At 35.9% G+C, this 17366-nt stretch overlaps 1 protein-coding gene across 5 annotated transcripts in view; it reads right to left on the bottom strand.

Moving 5' to 3' along the window:
* Positions 1-15860, bottom strand: part of Cep162 (centrosomal protein 162) — an 81014-nt gene extending 65154 nt beyond the window's left edge. For 2 of the 5 annotated variants that reach the window (XM_078019653.1, XM_078019655.1), the window contains exons 1-7: positions 15397-15860; positions 14382-14492; positions 9604-9718; positions 5811-5957; positions 5621-5698; positions 5306-5489; positions 3170-3237 (exon numbers count right to left, since the gene is read on the bottom strand). In XM_078019653.1, coding sequence (XP_077875779.1) covers positions 3170-3237; positions 5306-5489; positions 5621-5698; positions 5811-5957; positions 9604-9718; positions 14382-14438 — 649 coding nt within the window. In that variant the 5' untranslated portion in view covers positions 14439-14492; positions 15397-15860. Of the gene's footprint in view, positions 1-3169; positions 3238-5305; positions 5490-5620; positions 5699-5810; positions 5958-9603; positions 9719-11136; positions 11516-14381; positions 14493-15396 lie in introns of those variants that run through there. The other 3 variants (XM_005324747.5, XM_078019654.1, XM_078019656.1) reach the window with 3 other exon arrangements.
* Between the last annotated feature and the right edge of the window lie 1506 nt (positions 15861-17366).

Genomic DNA, 17366 nt, shown 5'->3' with positions numbered 1-17366 from the left:
GCTCAACCAATGAGTTCAACCTTGATCCCTTCAAATATTATTTGAATGGGAAAACTGCTAATGCAATTTATATTATTCCAAACTATATTTTAATACACTCATTCAGTAACTGAACAGCCAAAGGCAAATACTCCCATACAACATATGAATAACTAACCCCCTTCCTGGGAGTGTGCCATGAATAAAGTCAGTCAGAAATAAAAAGGAAATGTCATTGATATTTCTCACAGAAATGAGAAAGACAAGATAAAGGGAAAGAAAACAGCATATCAAATATTTCAGAAACAAGTACCAAGGCAAATTAAATTCATATGAAAGAGCAAAACCAAATTGAGTGATTATTATATGACAAATATCACTTAGTATTCAGGCTCTTACACATTGTTTAGAAAATAATGAGAATATTAACTCATACACTCTGACATTTTTAGCAAGAAGATGGTACATATTCTAGATATTCTTTACTCTTGTGACTTTGAAAATATTTTCATATACAGAAAATGTTCTTCGAATTTAGACACAGTAAACCATATTCAGTGTAAAAGATCCTTTGGAGACATTTTTCATTATTTTCTGGAAAATTTAGCTGTAAACTTTAAATATAATGCAATTTAAAAAACTTTTTCCTCAGTTGTACTAGAGTTACTTATAGGAACTATATTTAACTTCCTTTGCAAACAATTAGTAAACTGAACAAAATGTATAAAACAGTTGTTGTCAAACACTGAACAACTGGCAGTGAAAATGTGATTCCTAAAGGAATCACAATCCTAAATTATAAACACAAGATGAGCCTCACAACTACCTGAGGGTGTGAATATTCTGCAATGCTAAGCAGGGAATGGGAGGACAGCTCATTGAGTTGAGGAGACAAGAGTTCAGAAAGGCTGAGGTAATCCAAAGTTGTAGGGCAGTAATCAAGAGAGGAGGGAGGTATGTAGAAACAGTTTTGGAAAATTTCCCAGTGTCTCCCTTGAGCCTATACTAAATGCTAAGCTGCTAAAGTGTAGGTTGAGCCAAGAACAACTGCAAAGCTGTAAGCTGGACAATTCCCAGAGTTCATAAGCAAGAAGACTCAGCAATAGCCTGCTCGAGTGGAAAGTCTGTACTGATCACTGGGGACATTAAGTAGAAACCTCAGAAGGGATCTGTCTTAAGAGTAGGGTTAAATGATACTTATAGTGGCTACTCTAAATTTTCCCTAAGAAACATATGCCTCAAAAGGATCAAGTGGCAGGGTCAACTATCTACCAGAACAAAGCTCAAGTTTTAAAAGAAGAAAATAAAGTCCAGATATTCGACAATGTAAACCCCACAATATCCAAAAAAATGAAGCAAGTATCCCATAACCAGGAAAAAAAAAGCCAAGATAAAACTATCCAGAACTCTACAAATGCTGTAATCCATAGACGATGACTAATATTCAAGACTTGAAAAAAATGAACATAAGAAATATTTAAAATCCGAAAGGAATTCCTATAGTGAAAGGGGAAAAAACAAAACAAACAAATGGATATGTGGAATTAACAGCAGATTAAAGAAAAGATCAATGAACTAGAAGCTTTAGCAATAGAAACTGTAGAATACAAGGGTAAATGTTTAAAAGACTTTTAAAGATGGAACCATTCCAGTAACCTATAGGGCAAAATTTTGTGTTCTCACACATTTGTAATTAGGATCAGAGGGCAGGTGGCAAGAAGCAGAAATATTTGAAGAAATTTTTATTTTGATGGAAACTATTATGATGCTCAATCAACTTCAAATTTTGAGAAGGATAAGTACAAGAAAGACATACCAAGACACAATATAATCAATCTCCCAGAAAACAAGGAAAAGAGAAAGTCTTGGAAATAGAGAGAAGATAATATTCAGCCAGCCTTCTATATCCCTCTTCATCTTTGGATTCAATCATCATTGAATTGAAAATGTAGAGAAAAAACAAACAACTGTATCTGACCTGAACATACAGACTACTTGTTAACTTCCCTAAATAAGATGTGTATAGTTTATAATGCAAATATTATATACCACTTTATATAAGGGTCTTGAGCACCTGCAGATTGTGGTATTTGTAGGGAATCCTGAAACCAGTCCCCCACAGATAACAAGGGACAACTGGATATACAAAATAACAATAACAGGAATTTCAGGAACTTCTCATGAGAACTATGGTCAAAAGACAATAGAATGAAATTAGCGTTCAAAGAAAAAAAATCTAAACTCTATATTGAGCAAAGGTATTCTTCAAAGACGAAAGCAAAATATATTTTCAGACAAATAAAAACTGATATAATTTCTTCTGAGCAGTCACCTGAACTACAAACAACATTAAAAGAGTTTCTTCATGTTGAAGGAAAATAATTTGAGGTAGAAATCTATGCAAAGGAATACAATGCACTGGGAGTGGTAAGCAAATGGATCAATGTAAATCTTTATATAAGTAGAACTTATTTACAACAATATAGAAGAAGAATGTTGATAAAAATAGCAAAATGGAGAGTTTACTATTGCTAATGTTCATGTAAAAGAAGTGGAATAACATTATTTGAAAGTAAACTCTAAAGTTATTCATTGTTAATCAGATGGCAACTAAGAAAAAAATATAACAAAGAGTCATAACTAAATTGCCAAAAGAAATAAAATGAAACGTTATAAATAACCCAATAGAATGCAGGACAAAAGTAACAACAATGATGGAAAAGAGAAAATACTGGCAAAGCAGTAACAACCACATCAATAAAAATGTTTTTATAAAGGGTAGAAACACATCAATTTGAAGTCTGAGGTGGTCATATTAGACAAAAGTACAAAACCTGGCTATATGATCTCTATAAGAAAACCATTTAAACATTAAAAACAGACATGCTGAAAATCAAATGATGAAAAAAGGTGTAGTTCCCACCCCAATGCTTTGGAGTCTTTGTCTTGGCTTCACCTATTCCTAGACTGGCACAGAAACTCTTTTTCCAGTCTTTCCAATTGGTCCTGGCCCACTCTCAACAAATGAGGCAGCCGTTCACTTTTAATAACAGGGAACACACTCTACCTGTTCAAAGCTCTTTCCAAAACACTACAATTCACCTTTTCATTATTATTCTCTCGGCAGTGTCTCTACTAAAAATTATATTATTTTTTCAAACATTATAAAATTTAAAACCAATGAAATTACCTGGGGATTCTTCATGTTTTGATTCAGTTTCATGTTCGATGTCAGTTAATTCCACATTAGCTTGGTAACTGGAAAAAATATTTAACATGTAGTATTATTGTTAACAATATATTTTTCAAACAATCCTTTGTGTGTGTGTGTGTGTGTGTGTATTAATTTCTAAAATCACATATCTTCACAAGTACTCTTATCCTACCAAAAGCTAAAAATTTGGGAGCTATAAGAAAAATGTTTTGAAAAATCAAGGATCTTCAAAGCCTAACACTAACTGTTGCTGCACACATTATCAAAGAAAAAATGCCACTTCCTAAATTTATATACAAAATAATTTTATACATAATGTGTAATGTGTAAATAAATGGATACACTTATCTCATGACTTGTAGATAATTTCTAATCTTCAGTAAAGAAGGTGACAACAAAGTATAAGAACCAGCAACAAGGGGGTGGGGTAGGGTGGGGGACCAAGGTCAGTACTGACATGCTCATTAGCCATTAATTCTTGAAAGAAAGTTGAATAAGAGCCTCAAACCCAAAACACCCCAACTCCCTGCCCCTCAAAGGGCCAAGTTGTTTGAACATGTTTTAATTAAATTGGATATATCAGTACTGTGTTCTTTCAAACTTAGGAAACAGTTCTACTTTTTCAATCTTGAGGGTCACGAGCAGACCTGAAAAACCATAAGACTATAATAATGGTAATAGCAACAACACCTAATATTGCATACTCAATGCTATGCAGCATTCTGATCAGAATGTTCCAGAGCAGAAATACTAATAGTTGAGAATATTGTTGAAAATGAGAAAAAGTTAAGGAATATTGCAAAGCGGCAAAAAAATTGTGGCCAATAAACCTATACGTGCTTAATTTGGGAGAGACAATTGCTATGGTACCCGTATGTACCTGCATGTTCTTTCTAAGTATGCCAAAATTAACAGCTTTGACCAATTTTTACCAAGCCATCTAGGGGCTGTGTTTACAGTAAGCTATCTTGAGGCATTAGGCAATGTTTTTACCCGCCCCCCAAAGCTGGCCTGTTTCCATTTAAAATAAAAGCAAAAGATTTCTCAAGGTCAGTGTTCCTTTTCTGTAAATGCCACCTACCTACTACATGTGCAGACATGGATCCTTGATCTTACCCCAGAAGTATGGGGTATGGAGAAGCAATGCAATATTGCTTCTGTTCTGAGAAATAAGGACTTTCGTTTCTGACACAGGAATCTAGTATTTACTGTCAACATCCAAAGATTGGAAGGCTAACTTTTTAATGTACAAGCAGGGTAAAAGTCTCAGACCCTAGGGCCTGGGATTATAGCTCAGTGGTAGAGCGCTTGTCTAGCACATGGGAGGCTCTTGGTTCCACCCTCAGCACCACATGAAAATAAATATTGTGTCCATCTTCAAAAAATCTTTAAAAAAATTCTCAGACCCCTGAGCAGTTCATGCCAGTAAATGTATTGCTTTATCCACTGTAAGAAGTGAATCTTCTTGAGACTAGGCACTCTTATAACCAGAGGACTTTGTTTCTTGAAATCCTAAATAATATCATAATTGGATTTCTATTTATAACAAAAACAATAACATGGTTAACTAACCTGAGGAAATTAAAGACCTCAGGTTTCACAAAGGTCTTAAGAATGACAATGGTCTACTGTGTTTAGGAGAGGACCAGCTCAGCTAACTACGGTTTCTAGGATGAATGAGGTTTCCTATATAATAAGAATTAACTGCCATACAGAGATGTAAGACACAGACCAAAACTTGTCTTTGCTTCCTGGTTGCCTGGTTCTTACTTCCCTTTCTGTTCTTTTCTCCCCTCTGCCCCCTAAATGTATAATGTAACTCAAACTCTTTTAAAATCACCTAATATATTTCCTAGTAAAAAGCGTACTATTATTTTCTATAGTATCTTACATATGAAATTTAAGGTATATGGAGAGAGAGTGGGCTTTCAACTACAAATCAACATATTATGTTTGTACACAGAAAAATCTTGACTATAAAAATGAATAAAGTTTAAAAAAAATTCAATATTTATTTTATCTGTTAGTAACTATTTGAGTTCATGCACATATCAATCTTCCAAAAACACAGAAAAACACAAACATAGTTAATAGTTTATATTATTACTTTACCTATGTAAAGCTTTACAATGCGTGGAATCATTAGAATCCAATTCCTTATTCAATCTTGAATAATCAATGGATGAAGTCAAGCCTTTCTCAAGCCTGGCAAAAAACTGTTCTTTTTCCTCTTGTTCTTCTAATGTGTCCAATCCCAATCCAATAATACTATGATTCAGCTCAGAAACTACTAGTTCTAAATAGAAAGCATAAAAGTATTTTATTAATATAAAAATTTTCACAAAATTTGAATGAAGAATTTTTTCACATACATATATACATAAATAGTTTAACGAAAGTTTAAAATTTACTTAATCTTTCACCTACCAAATAAATTAATAATCAACATGGAAGGTTTAAGGCTTCTGTAGAGTTGCAATTCTAACATCTGGGAAAATATGAAATCTGTATGTTTCAGTAAAGAAGGATCCAAGATAGTTATGAATTAATTTTTATAAAAATTCTGATAAGCATATGAATTAATAACTTATTGACTCATATTCCTCAAATTTCTTACCATTTGTTTCTAAGCTGTCAACACTTAAGATAGAGGTTCCACTGCTCTTCAGAAATTGAATATTTTCAGCAGAATCCTCTTCTGTTTCCACAACAGGTTGAGAAGTCCTCTTTGTTTTCAAATAGCTTACATTTGTTCCAAGCAGGCCTGGAATAGAATTGAATGTGGCTGGATATTTATGTTCAGAGAACTGTTTTGATCACTATGCCAACACAATAATACTGTTATATTATTTTTGTACACAGTTGCTACAAAATGAATCTCCTCTGTTAAATAAAAAAACCCATCCTAGAATTTTCAAAAGAAAAGTTATTGCTCTATTTGTCTGGTGTACATTTTACTAAAGAGAAAATTTCAAAAATTTGCATGAGATTTAAAAAATTATTAAAGTAGTTGAACTCTCTTAAAATCACCTAAGAGATTTTAAGAGAATTCATGTATAAATTAAATACTTAATATACTATGCCATATTACTTTTCTTCTGCCTTATTCCCTGTTCTCTCTTTACTTAGAAATTTTGTTGCTTGACTCGTAACACTCAGAAAAAAGTATGGACAGTATGAACCAGCATAATGAAATACGAGAATGGGAAAGGTAGGTACAAGGATGGACAATTACAGGGTTAGCCAAAATTCTTCATTAGTGTAAACAGCACTTCAAGAAAAATAAAAGGAAACATTAAAAGATCTTTCAAAGTCATCATTCCTACAATGTTGGAAACAGTGGCTCACTGCAGTAGAGATTCTTATACCAGAATATGTGACATCTGTTATTAGGGGAGAGGAAACTGTTATCTCTCACAGCTTTTGGAATGTGAATTTGTCTCTAAAACTAAAATATATTAAAAGTGTTTTATGACTGATTAGATATATCATATTAAGGAATTTTATTGATATTTGTTAAATTTTATATATTTTAAAAGTTCTCTAATTTTAAGAGATACTTTACAATATCTGTGGACTGAAGTGATACAGTGCCAGTAATTGTTTGGGGGGAGGGTTGTTATGGTTTAGATGTGGTGTCCCCAAAGCTCATGCGTGAGACAATGGAAAATTTGGAGAAATGACTGGGTTACAGCTTTAACCTAATCAGTGAATTAATCTCTGATGGGATTAACTGAGTGGTGACTGGAAGCAGGTGGGGTGTGGCTGGAGGAAATGGTTCACTGGGGGTATGGCTATGGGGTAAATATTTTGTATCTGGAGAGTGGAGTCTGTCTCTCTCCTTTCTGATCATCATGTGAGCTGCTTCCTTCGAAAATGATATTCTGCCTCACTTGGAGCCCTGAATAATGGAGCCGGCCTTCTATGGACTAAGACCTCTGAAACCATGAGCACTCAAATAAACTTTTCTTCCCTAAAATTGTTCTGGTTGGGTCCTTTAGTCACAGCAGCAAAAAAGCTGACTAAAACAAGGGTATAAAAAGAGTAGACACAGATGAAAAATGACTGACCATGAATTAATAATTGTTGTATAAAGGTGTGTATATGAGGTAGGTTCTACTTATTTCTAAATATGTTTGAAATTTTTTACTTTTAAAAAATTGTTCCATGAATCTTGAAAGTTCCAAGAAAGTATAATCTATGTTTATATACAAAGGTTTTGAATATTATCTATTTAGATATTTTGACAAACTATGTGCCTATGTGTTCATGCCTGCCATACAATGAAGGCCCTTCTCACCATGAAGGTTAAAGTCTAATAAGGGAAGCAGACAATCTTAACAAATATTCATTAGTTTGGTATGTGCTGCGCATTGTTTTAAATGCTGGGGATTTAGCAGTGAAGAGGAAGAAAAAAAAAAAAGACAAAAATCCCTGCCTTTTTGAAACTTACATTCACATTCATGAAGATAGAAGACAGGCAATAAGAAAATAAATAATTACATTATAATTGAAGAGTTTATTAGAAAATGGAGAGTTAAATGCAGACTAGAGTTGAATGTGAACAACTCTAGAATTCTGAAAGAAATCTAGAAGATGTTAATGGCAGGGGGAGTCCCAAGACTGGAAAATCTGAAGAATATTTCTGCAAGGAAGTAACACTTCTACCAAGATGTGAAGAAGAGGAGATAAGTAGGTGAACTGGAAAAGGAAGACAACTCCATGCAGTGGCAACAACAGGTATGAAGGCTCGACAATGGGAGGAATAGGCCACATTTGAAGATGAAATCAATGAAGTTGGACCAAAGAGTATTAAGTTTTGGAGGAAATAAGCCTAGAGCAATAAGTCAATGGCTGCACCAGAGGTATCTTATTAAATAATATTCTTTTCAAGTACTAACAAGGAAGGAGATTCTAAAAACTAATTCTTTAGCTGGGTGCAGTGGCATACCCCTGTAATCCTAGTGTCTCAGGAGGCTGAGCAAGGAGGAGTATAAGTTCAAGGCCAGCCTCAGCGACTTAGCAAGGTTCTAAGCAACTTAGTGAGGCTCTAAGTAGCTTAGTGAGGCCCTGTCTGAAAATACAAAAAAAGGGCTAGAGATGTGGCTCAGTGGCAAATTGCCTCTGGGTTCAATCCCCAGTAGCAAAATAAGTAAATAAATAGATAATTCTTCATATGTGTACTTTAGTGTTGTTGCATGGTTTGGGTATTTATGAAAAAAAATGCAGTAAAACTTTTTAAATAAGGTGTTCCCTTAATGTACTATAGTATTAATAACAAAGAAGTGAATCTACTCTAACATTCATTTATTAAACATACTTATTATTTACTGTTGAAGGCCAGGATATAAGGGAAAAGAGATTTCTGCCTACACAAAGCTCCCAATTGCAGAAGCAGTCCTACAGGTTACAATTAGCAACACCTGTGCAAGTGCTATTATGGTGTTCTCACCTCAAAACAAAAGAGAAAATAACTGTCAACAAGGGAGCAAGAAGAGTTACTGAAGGACTGCACATAGTAGTGATGCCAAGCTTTACTGGGTAAGGAGGACAAGAAACTCCTGAGCCAATCAGAGGTATGGGAGTCAATGGTATTTTAAGGAGATACAGAATAACTGAGTGTGACTGGCAAATATGAACTTAGAAGGGAAAGTTCCATTTGGGTAATAGATAGCCTCAACTGTCACATTAAGAAATTCAGACTCAATTTTATGGGAGATAATAAAAGTCACAGGTAAATCTCCTAGAGAAGAGAGAGAAATTCTATCAGTTCACAAAATGGTGCTTATACTTATTCACAAATACTGAAAACATAGATATTTAAATAGAAGCACTCTGGGTTCTTTACTGACATGGCATTATCATAAATTAAGTGTACCATATATAGTGCTATATAGGATATACAGATACTGCCAAGTTACAGGTAGTATACATATGATACATTAGAACAACAAAACACTCATGAAAATACTTTTGCATTTGTAAAGGCATAAACATGTGCCAGAAATAGTGAGTCCTTTACCATTAAGGTAGTAATTTTTATTTTTACTACTAATTAATAAACTCTGATACCTAAAACTATGGATTTGTTAAAACCTTCCCCATGTGATCACTGCAAGAATGTCTTATTAAATCACCTTATATCAATTCACTATTAAATACAATGATATATAACAATATTCATCACCTTGAATAATGATCTCAATGTAAAATAACCTGATAATGCAAAAAACAGATTTTCAATTATATAATAAAATGTGAAAAACCATGAAAATCAATTTAAACCTCAAGAAGCCACACTATTAGTATTATTTTCCTTTTATATTTATAGTGCAGAACAAAATCCAGAATTAAAAGTCTTGACTGACCCCTTGTGGTCAAATTATTCAAAACTAAAAATTAATATTTACCACCATCTTCAAACTCATCTTCAGTTATCCACCAAGGCACTATATCTTTCTTCTTCATTTCTTTTTCAGGTTGTCCAAGTGTTTTGCTTGAACTTTCAAAAGAATCATCTGAAAGCTGAATCAGATACAAATTATTAAATTTCAAAATAAGTTGTAAATTAAAAAATATCACATTTATCCTTTAAAATGTTTTAGTTCCACAGTTATCAGATATTATCCTCAATAATGTATAAATTCATATCCATAAACAGAGGTAGCCAAAGAACTTGAAAATCAAGCATATGTCTTTGAACATTGATTTCATATCTAGAGTTAAACAAGTAAACTCAGAGAACCACCAAAAAGAAAATGATCAATAAACTTGCTCAGGAAAGGGAAAATATAATCCTATCTTCCAAAGATTATCTACAGACTGTGGTGGTTGATTAAAAGCACCTGGGGTCACTCTAAGAACGGAGAATTCAAAATTTCCAATTTCAAAACAAGGAAGAACTGAATTTCAGTCAGTGGAGCAGATGGTGTTGACCCGAGAAATGAGCATTCTGTCACAGTGATTAATAAACTTGGATAAATTTGTATTTATCTTTTCCTGTGTAGAAAATGAGTATTTGGTCCAAATACTACATTCTCAGATCTCCTACTCTAATCCCAATTCCCTCTTAGCTAGTAAGGTGAACTCTTCACTGAGACCTTAGTCAAACACCACCTATCTTCCCCTCATCCCACCACTAAGCTCAATTAAGGCACTTCCTCTCTCTTGGAGGAGACAATACTTTCCTCCACCCCCAACAGAACCTCAAAGGAGTGACTTCTCTTCCCTGGGTTCCTTTTTCCTTGATTATCCACTTTCACTTTTGTATCTTCACTCCCTCTGCTCTCAACTCTCTGCTTACCTCAGATTATAAAACCTGCTCAGCAACACATCTCTAGCACCCTGTGTAACACCTGACACTGATGTGGAGAAAAAGAATGAATACCCTCTACTTTGGGTCATGACAAGTCCCTTTTACCCTATATACCAAATCTTGAATTGACTGCTCAACTCCTTAAAATCTGGTTTCCATCCAAAAGAGCTTTCCTTTGGGCTCCAAAGGCCTCCTAAATGACACAAAGGACAACTGTCAGTCATCCTTCCTAACTGACCAAAACCCAATTTTAAAAGTTTGTGGAACCATGCCCCTAAAAATAAAGATAAATACATTTTTGAAAAGTCTTCTTGAAAAATTTATGTATCAAAATATCAAAGGAATTTTGCATGACTCTTAAAATCATGGTTTTCATTGTTAAAACATGAAACACTGCTTTACCCAAATCTCTGTGGGAAATATGAACCCTTCTAGGTCATGCCCCAAGTGACCCACCAACTCCAGCCAAGCCTTACCTGTCTTCAAATCAGAATGGGTTGATTAGGTTACAGTTCCCATAATTCAATCATTTTACTTATGAATATTCCTGTAGAAACAGGAGTTTTGTGGGAGATACCTAATATCAAAACCATAACAATAGTGGTGACCAATTCTTCTTGAAACTTACTTCAGCAGCATCGCTTCCCATCAGGTTACTCTGGAGTTCTGTGGTCACTGCCACCCTTCTATATTATAAGGAAATGAGCAAAAGAGCCCAAAGCTATTAACAAAAGATTCTCTAGAACTATGTTCTTGATCCTTTTTCATCCCATGTCAAACTTTTTCTAGGGAAGAAACCAGCATTCATTACATGCCTGTTCTATGTCAGAACCTAACCTGCCTTTAGATTATCTGACTTAGTTTTTTAAGCTATCGTACAGAGACTTACTGATGAGAAAACTGAAGCTCAGAGATTAAATAACTTGCCCAAGGTACTACTGTCAGTAAGTGGTATAAAAACAGAATCAAACTTATTCAGGTCTCTGACTGAAAGCCTGTCTACTTTCCACTATACTATGTAGTCCTCTCCCCCACCCCCACCCCCACAGGATGCTGTTTCCTGGGTGGCCTTTGAAACTGCCAACACACACACACACACACACACACACACACACACACACACACACTTACACCTGCCAAACAAAACTACTTCCATGTCTTATAAAGAGTGTCAATTTTAAAAATGTTCCAAAGAAACTGTCTTCCTTGACAACAGGTAGGAAGGATAGAAGGGGAAAAATATTCTTTATCTTATCTGAATTCCTGTTAGTGGCATCTCTTTCTACTTAGCCTCTAAACATCACTACACCCTTAAAACATTCCATTTCTCTCTCCTCAGTTTATTTATCTGTAAGTCAGGAGTAGGCCTGTGGAAAGATCAGAAAAATATGGAGAGAATCCATTATTCTTTCTAATACATTGTGTCTCACTCTCAAAACCTTTCACACTGCTTTCCAGGTTTGTCATTAAAAACAAACAAAAAGCTGGTCCTCAGATAATTAGTGTTAGCAAGGATACAGAGAAAATGGAACCTCATTAAACTAATACACTGCTAGTGAAAATATAAGTAGCAAAACCACTCTAGAAAATAGTCGGGCAGAAGGTTTAACCTTGGAATTACCATATGACACAGCAATTTTACTCCTATGTGTATATATATAAAAGAAATGAAAATATACATCCATACAAAAATTCATATGAATACTGCTATGAGCAGACACATAACTGCCAAAAAGTGGAAAGACTCCAAGTTTCTATCAAGTGAAAAGGGAATAACCAAGATGTGGTATATTCATCCAAAAGCATACAATTCAGCTATAAAAACAAATGAGGTGCTAAAGCATGCTATAACATGAATATTGAACTATGAAAACTTTATGCTAAGTAAAAGAAGATAGACCCAAAAGAACACTGTATGTCCATTTCTATGAAATGGCCATAATAGGCAAACCTTTAGGGACAGGAAAAAGATGAGTGGTTGCCTTGGGCTGGGAAAGGAGGGAAGAGGTGTTGGGGGAGATTAAGAGCTATGGGTTTCTTTCTGGAGTAATAAAAATGTCCTGAAACTGACTGTGGCAATGGTTACATCACTCTAAAAACACTGAATTATACATGCTAAATGGGTGAATTGTATGGTATGGCATGTGAGTTATATCTCAATAAACCTAATTTTAAAAAGCTTGTCAAACCACACTTCTAAAAACAAAGAGATAAACTATACTTTGAATACCTGTTTGAATAATTTATCAAAATGTCCAAGGAAGTTTGTGTGACTTTTAAAATCACGGTTTTCACTGAAAAAAATGAAACACTGCTTTACCTAAACCTCTAACATGAGACAAGATCTTTTATAATTTGAGAATGGATGTGAGAGGAAGATAGACAAGGAGAGAAGGAGACAATGTTGGAGTATGTGTTTTGGGGGGGGTCATAAATGAGGGGTGGAAGAAAAATATTTTCCAAAAGGCCTATATTGCACTGCCATTAATCTTTCAAAATAAAAATACTTTCTATAAATTTGATTTTTAAAATGTGCCCATATTCAAATTCAAAAATCGAGACCTGTTCTGTATGCCAAGTAAAATTCTGGCAATTGATAGATGCTTTTTAAATTCTTAAAACAATTCTATAAAATAGGCATTGCTATTCCTATGAGATAATGAAACTCAGGTTCTTTCTATTATACAAAATTTCCTTTATAAATGAGAATACTATATAACATTTTAAAATGTGGCTTTCCTAAATACTTTACAAGGACCTTTCATTGATGTACCTACATAGGCTGTGGTGGAACCCTTTATTCATTCAGTAGATATTAATTAAGTATCTATTAGGTCTATTATTAAGCATGTATAGCAATGAAATTACAGCCAACATGTCTCAGATCAACTATTCTTACAATAGAAAGTAGAAAACAGAACCATACAAGTAATAAATGGTGATAAGTGCTGTAAGAAGTATACATGGCATACTAAGAAATTACTGTTATTTTTTCATTGGGCTAACAAAACCAAAAACAAAACAGGAAAAAAACCTGTCTGCGGTAGAGATATTTAAGATCTTTACAAGCCAGGTTGAAAACAAGGAAACACGGTTGGTGGAGGAACAGATAGCACAAAGCCCTTGAAGAAAAATGAGCTTCACAAGTGGGGTCGGGGGATGGGGGGAGGGAGGGAAGGCAGTTGCAGAATAAAATGGATGAAGGGGTAGAGTGACAAAAAGTGAGCGAGGTGGACATGAACAAAATCATGAAGAGCTTCACAACACCATAAGGAGTTTAGATTTTATTCTACAAGTGATGACAGGAATACCAATAGCATTTTAAGAGTCAGATTTATGTAACACTTCATCTGGCTGCAGTGTGGTGAAAGGAATACTGGGAAATTAATTGTGAACAGCTCCAGTAGGCCAGGTGAGATGATGGTATTGAAGGAGCAGGTGGCAGTATTTAAAATGGGAACCAACTACAGAGATAATAGGTAAACTCTAAAGATGGAGGTGATAGTTTGATTATAAGGTGAAAGGGAAAATTAAGGATGCATCTTTGGTTTTTGTTTTTAAGTTTTATTAAATTTTATTATTGAATAATTTTGCATTTTTACCTTTCTTGACCTAGTAAAAATAAATATGGGGTTGGGGGTGTGATACAGTGCTTGCCTAATACGCATGAGGCCCTATTTAATCCCCAATATTACAAAAAAAAAATACAAATAAATAACTGTCTCGTTTTTGTTCAGTATGCTGCGCTGGTGATCCAACCCAGGGCCTCATACATGCTAGGCAAGCACTCTGCCACCAAACTACATTCCCAGCCCCGAAAAATGAGTCTCATGAGACAAATTTACCAAACATCTTTTAAAAATATGAACTTACCTCCTTCATAAACTGTTCAAATTCTTCATCCAGCTCTTCTTTGGAATATTGAGCCATAATCAGTAATTTTTGCTTCCCAAAGCAAACACACTATTTACAACAATGGAAACACTAAATGGCAAAAGAGAGAAACACCTTTTGAGGAAATCCTTCACATTAGCTTCAACAACCTACCTTCTACTTGAGGTCCCAAATTACATTTTCATCTGTTAAGATCTAATAGTTAAAGGATGGTCTTAACAATATTTCCTAAATATATACATATCTGTGCGTTACCTCTCAAACGCAAACCAAGCCCTCACATATAATCTTAAATTTTATAACAGCACACCAAAGGGCCACTTTTTCTTACAAAGCCTAACAGTTGTGTAGTCTGAGTCAACTGATTTCTGCACTTTACCAATCAACATCAACAGTTTGGCAAAACAGACTTTTCAGATATGGGAATGTTTCCAGATATAGAGAATTTATTAGGATTTGGAATACTTAAAAATTAATACAGTATACAAATCAGCACGAATCATGTTTCTTTTGAAGCAAAGACGACCACAAAAAACGGTGCACTGAACCCCTTAAAAAAGAACGCAGTGATATGCAACACGGAGTTCTTTTCCCATAAAAATCTCAACTTTGGGGGCTTACTCTGCCTACCCCAGTTTCCTTTTGCAGAGGTGAGAGTGGGGTAAGTGGTTGGAGGCCCGGACAGTACTTTCCCCAAACACAGAAAAAGACCTCCTCCCTTTAGTACCATCTGGATCAGTTCAGGGTGGGTGCGGTTCAAGTCTTGGCCCAAGGGCTAGGTAAGGGGCTGACCCCACTAAAAGGCCTTCAGCCCCGCGGCGTCCAGGCTCCAGAAAGCGCGGATTGGGTAGTTGGCGGGAAAAGACTTGCTGACAGTGGAGTCAGGGCGGAGAAGGCGGATGACCCGAACCACGAAAGCTCCAAAGACCCAGTCGCAGGCCCAGACCCCACCACCCCGACGTGGCTGGGGAGCTAGTCCTGTATATATACCTACCTTTGCCTCCGTATCCCGCGCTTCCCGGAAAGGCCCGAGAGGGTCGGCAGTTGTCAGGGTAACAGACGTCAGCTGCGGGGTTCCGGAGTCACGTGACTAGGGCTGGTCACGTGGCTCGTGGGCCCAGCCGGTCTGCGGTTCGTTTCTGAGTGCTTTTGCAAGCAAAGATCTACTGCAGCGGCTCAGCTGGCTGCGGTGGCCTGTAGGAGCCGTGGCCGCGGCACCAGCTCGCAATCCCAGCTCATCTGCGCCTAGGAATGGTGCCCGGCGGCGCCCGGGTGACCTCGAGCCGGGACACGGCGTGAACAGCCCGCTCCTTCCCGAGAGTCGTGGGAGCTCCCCCGCTGCCGGCACTTCGCTTCTCCTCTTCCGGGCCTTCCCCGCCCTGTTCACTTGAGCGCTGTTTTTCAAGCTGAACTTTTGAAGAAATGTATTGGGTTTATTTCACGTACAAATGGTTGTTGTGAAAAAAACAACTGTAGGTCGAATAGGGACTCAGTACCACCACCTAGTGGACAAGGCGCTGAAAATGCACGAGCGCGAAATTGTTATTGAAACCTCCTGTGTCCTATATTATAGGACATTGTTCTATATTATACGACACCTACAAAAACGTTACAATTTTTGCTGGTGTCCTGTATATAAGACAATGGCACATAACGAATTAAGACAGCCCATTTATCTCATACCATCTCTGGTTTCCCTCCCTTACTGTTCAAAACCTCATTCTATAAGGGCAATCAACAATTATTTCTAGGATTTTTTTTTCCTGTTTCTTCCTTTCTTTTTAAAGAACACAACATAAGCTGGAATTTCAGACAACGACATTTAGGATGGTGAAAGTAAAATCGACAAACAGTTGCATTTGGTGGGGGCAGTCATAATGTAGGACCTCATCTCTAGTCTGAACTTTTTCATTGAGCAAATGTTTATCTCTCTCTAAATGTGTTCAAGTCAAGATCTGTGCTCTACTATGAAAATATGAATAGTAATAGAGAAATTTTAGCTACCACTTATTGGACAGTTGATGGGTGCTTCACAAGCATTATTTACCTTAATTTTAACAATTTACGAATCAATCTGTTTCAACTTATACTTTTGTTTCTCCTATGTACTGAATGAACACAGCAGTCATAGTCTCTTCCCTAATACAGTCTGAAGAGGAATAGTCAAGTAGGAAAGACAATTGTTTAAGGGGTACAATGAAAAATGACTATGACACTTAATGCACATGAACTGAGGAAGTCTAGGAACATTCTCTGAACAGAGGCACAATTTATGATCTAAAGTCAGTATTATTCAACATACGGTTATGCTATAAAATCATGGTCGTCATTGTTAACTGGGCATTCAAAACTAGTAATCTTCCTCTTTTTTACTAGTGAATTCTGTTCCTACATTATATAAAGACTATGGTATACCTCCTCCACCCTGTTCAGATTCCACAATGAGAGACTTAGCATCTTGCTGAGACTTTCCTGGTTTTATTGTTGAAAGTCCTGAGTCACAGGAATTCTCTTGGTTCTTGAAAACCGGGAGGGTTGGTTTACCCTAACCCTATTCCTTCCTTCATTGACTCTTACCCTTGACTTTACACATCCATCATGAGCAGATGGCTTTGCGTCACATCTCATTAACAAATACAGATCCCATAAGGCTGGAATTTATTCACCTGTTTCCCATTAAATCTATAAACTGTACTTGTGTCTGTATTTTACCTTAATCTGTTCACAGTTCCAATGGAAGAAGTGCCCTGCCTTCTATCAAAAATCCATCTTCCTAGATATGATTTGGAACTATTCATTCTTCTCACTGATCTTGTTTTACTAGTCATTTCCACTTCTTCCTATATCCTCTGGCTGTCTGTGGGATTTTCCTAACATCATTCAAACATTCCCTGGAATTCTCCAAATAAAATGCTACTTCCAAAACATTATTCACAGTCTATATTTCCCTGTGATTGAACTTGT

Source organism: Ictidomys tridecemlineatus, chromosome 8 (assembly GCF_052094955.1).
Source record: "Ictidomys tridecemlineatus isolate mIctTri1 chromosome 8, mIctTri1.hap1, whole genome shotgun sequence".
NCBI lineage: Eukaryota > Metazoa > Chordata > Mammalia > Rodentia > Sciuridae > Ictidomys > Ictidomys tridecemlineatus.
Note: the sequence above shows the minus strand (reverse complement) of the source record. Positions and strands in the feature narration are given on the sequence as shown.